General features: G+C 34.1%; 1 protein-coding gene across 1 annotated transcript; it reads right to left on the bottom strand.

Annotated features, from left to right (window-relative positions):
• Nucleotides 1-626: 626 nt before the first annotated feature.
• LOC125596661 (agamous-like MADS-box protein AGL93) lies at nucleotides 627-1,613 on the bottom strand. Its single transcript, XM_048771751.1, has 3 exons — nucleotides 1,558-1,613; nucleotides 1,189-1,490; nucleotides 627-967 (listed from the first exon to the last, which is right to left on the bottom strand). Exons 1-3 carry the CDS (start codon nucleotides 1,611-1,613, stop codon nucleotides 627-629), a joined length of 699 nt encoding a protein of 232 aa, XP_048627708.1.
• Between the last annotated feature and the right edge of the window lie 646 nt (nucleotides 1,614-2,259).

Genomic DNA, 2,259 nt, shown 5'->3' with positions numbered 1-2,259 from the left:
GATATGACAATAAAATAATATTTTACTAATATTTATATATATAGTTATGATTTTAATGATAAAATAGTAATCCAAAAAATATATATATAGAAGAAGATACAAATACACGTGAAAGTTTGAAACAATTTATTCAATTAAAAAAATATACCGTAAACTTATTATGTTTTAAAAACTGATATATATATATATATATATTATAATATATACCAATTTAAAATCGAAAAAAATATTTACATAAAAATATAATAAAACCAATAACCGCGTGGTTGCACGGATCGAGATCTAGTTCACGGTAAAAAAATCGTTTGGATTATTGAGTTTTTGAGCTCTATAGACAGATAGATAGTATCATATGATAATGCTCTATAATGATAGTATCAACAGACAAATGTTGATTCTAGTTTCCTCACTCGCAATTCGCAAACTACAACATAGAATATAAAAAAAAGAAAAGTTTAGAGACATACACACAACTCTTTAAAAGTGGAACTCGAATGAATAATCAGTGATAAAGGTTAGTATACATAGGAATAAGAACTTAATTTTTAAGAGATTTACACAAATGCAAAAAAAACTAATACACAATTTTGATTAATAGGATGAATTAATCAGAAGCCATGTGTTAATCAAGAAGGGTTCCAATGTGGTGTCTGTGAGGATATAAACGAGGTTGAAGTGCATTCACCAAAGTGCTCAGTCATGTACAGAGATTGTTGTTGCACCAAAGTTAAAGCTTGTGTGTTGAGATTGTTGCTGCACCCAAAGTTGAACCCTTGTGCCCCATGTGAAGCCGTAATGAGGTTGTTGCTACACGGAGTCAACCCTTGGTCAAAGCTTGAAGAAACAGAGTTGGGAAGTGGAGTAAACGTAGCGGTTTCATGGTTAAACAGAAAAATTGAGAATTTACTCCGATCATTGGAGGAACCGGACGCATCACCACTCATGAGAAGATTCGTTAATGATGATCCTATTTGTTGTTGATGAACAGAAACAGGATTGTTAATTACCTGCGGACAAAAGTTCATCAATGGATCCTCCTCGTCTATTAGTGAAGAAGATAAGTCATTTTGGGGGAAGAAGCCAGAAGAAGACGTCGGGAAGTTGTGGTTTGTTGGGACATAACATCAAGACAAGTGCTCTGATCTGGCTCGGTCTGATGATCCTGGGAGTAAAGAAGAGGTCACGAACCCTGTCTTTTACTATCTGTAACTTTGTTCCAAGGAACTCTTGAACTCTCCAACTTTCTTAGTGAACCTTTTGCGTTCCTCTGCGTCCGTAAGAGATCTCCTCTTCTCGTCAACGAGTTTCTTGTTATAGAACTGTGAAAGATTGGTTTTTTCTTGATTTTTTCTCCGTCCCTCAAATTCCTATACCTCTCGACAATGTGTTTAACTTGGCACTGATCTTCAGGGTAAGTGTTGACGAGGTTTCCTTCACGGTCGTAATGTATCACACAAATATCGTTGTCGCAGAGATGGAAAGCTCTAACGCTTTTTTGAGAATGGTCTTCTCTCTTAACAACAAGAATGATTTCTTGAAACGGGTTTGGTTTCTGACAGAGGCTTGTTGTTGTTCTTCATCCTTGTCGAAGTAGAAGAAGAAAGAGAATCCATGGCAAAAACAAAAGCTTAGAGAGTTTTACAGAGAGAAGAATTGTGAGTGATTATTAGTTGCGTGACCAGAGAAGGTTTAGGGCTGTGTATATTTATAGATTTTGATTACCGTTGTTGATTTCCTTTTTTAACAATTACATCAGTGTAATTTCCATTTTCTTACTCGGTAATTTCCATTTTTCACTACTTTCATATAGCCGTTGAAAGTTGAAAGTTTATACCGTTGTTGTGTTGAAAGTTATACCGTGTTGTATACATTTAATAATAAAATAATTAATTACATAAAGTTTTCTTTCTTTCAGTCGTTAATCGGTGATATAGATAGAAATTTGCGAATCAGTGTTGCTTGGTGTAGACTTGATTTGATTTCTCCACTCGGTTACTCGGTACACATAATTATTATTAATCAATACTATTAAATTAGGATCTTGTCCTGTTGATAAACGTTTGGTCCAATGGGTAAATGAAACTGAACCGTATAATTATGATGTAATTGGTGTAGTCCAGTACGCAAATGTCCGCTATAGAATAATGTTCTCGACAGTTTTTAATTATTGTGAGAAAGAAGTGGTCCCGATTATTGTGGAGTTAAAGTAGAGGTTTCCTATATGTTTTCAGCTTCAAAAGTAGTTACAATTATATAATT

The sequence above is a fragment of the Brassica napus genome, unplaced genomic scaffold (assembly GCF_020379485.1).
Source record: "Brassica napus cultivar Da-Ae unplaced genomic scaffold, Da-Ae ScsIHWf_1261;HRSCAF=1798, whole genome shotgun sequence".
In the NCBI taxonomy this organism is placed as follows: domain Eukaryota; kingdom Viridiplantae; phylum Streptophyta; class Magnoliopsida; order Brassicales; family Brassicaceae; genus Brassica; species Brassica napus.
Note: the sequence above shows the minus strand (reverse complement) of the source record. Positions and strands in the feature narration are given on the sequence as shown.

What these genes read in the sequence shown, in the direction of transcription:
- LOC125596661 (XM_048771751.1), bottom strand. Translation starts at nt 1,613, where the DNA reads ATGGATTCTCTTTCTTCTTCTACTTCGACAAGGATGAAGAACAACAAC. An exon ending in AAGAACAACAACAAGCCTCT is followed by an intron (nt 1,491 to 1,557) that starts GTCAGAAACCAA and finishes TTCTCAAAAAAG; the next exon opens with CGTTAGAGCTTTCCATCTCT. An exon ending in TACAGATAGTAAAAGACAGG is followed by an intron (nt 968 to 1,188) that starts GTTCGTGACCTC and finishes AACAACAAATAG; the next exon opens with GATCATCATTAACGAATCTT.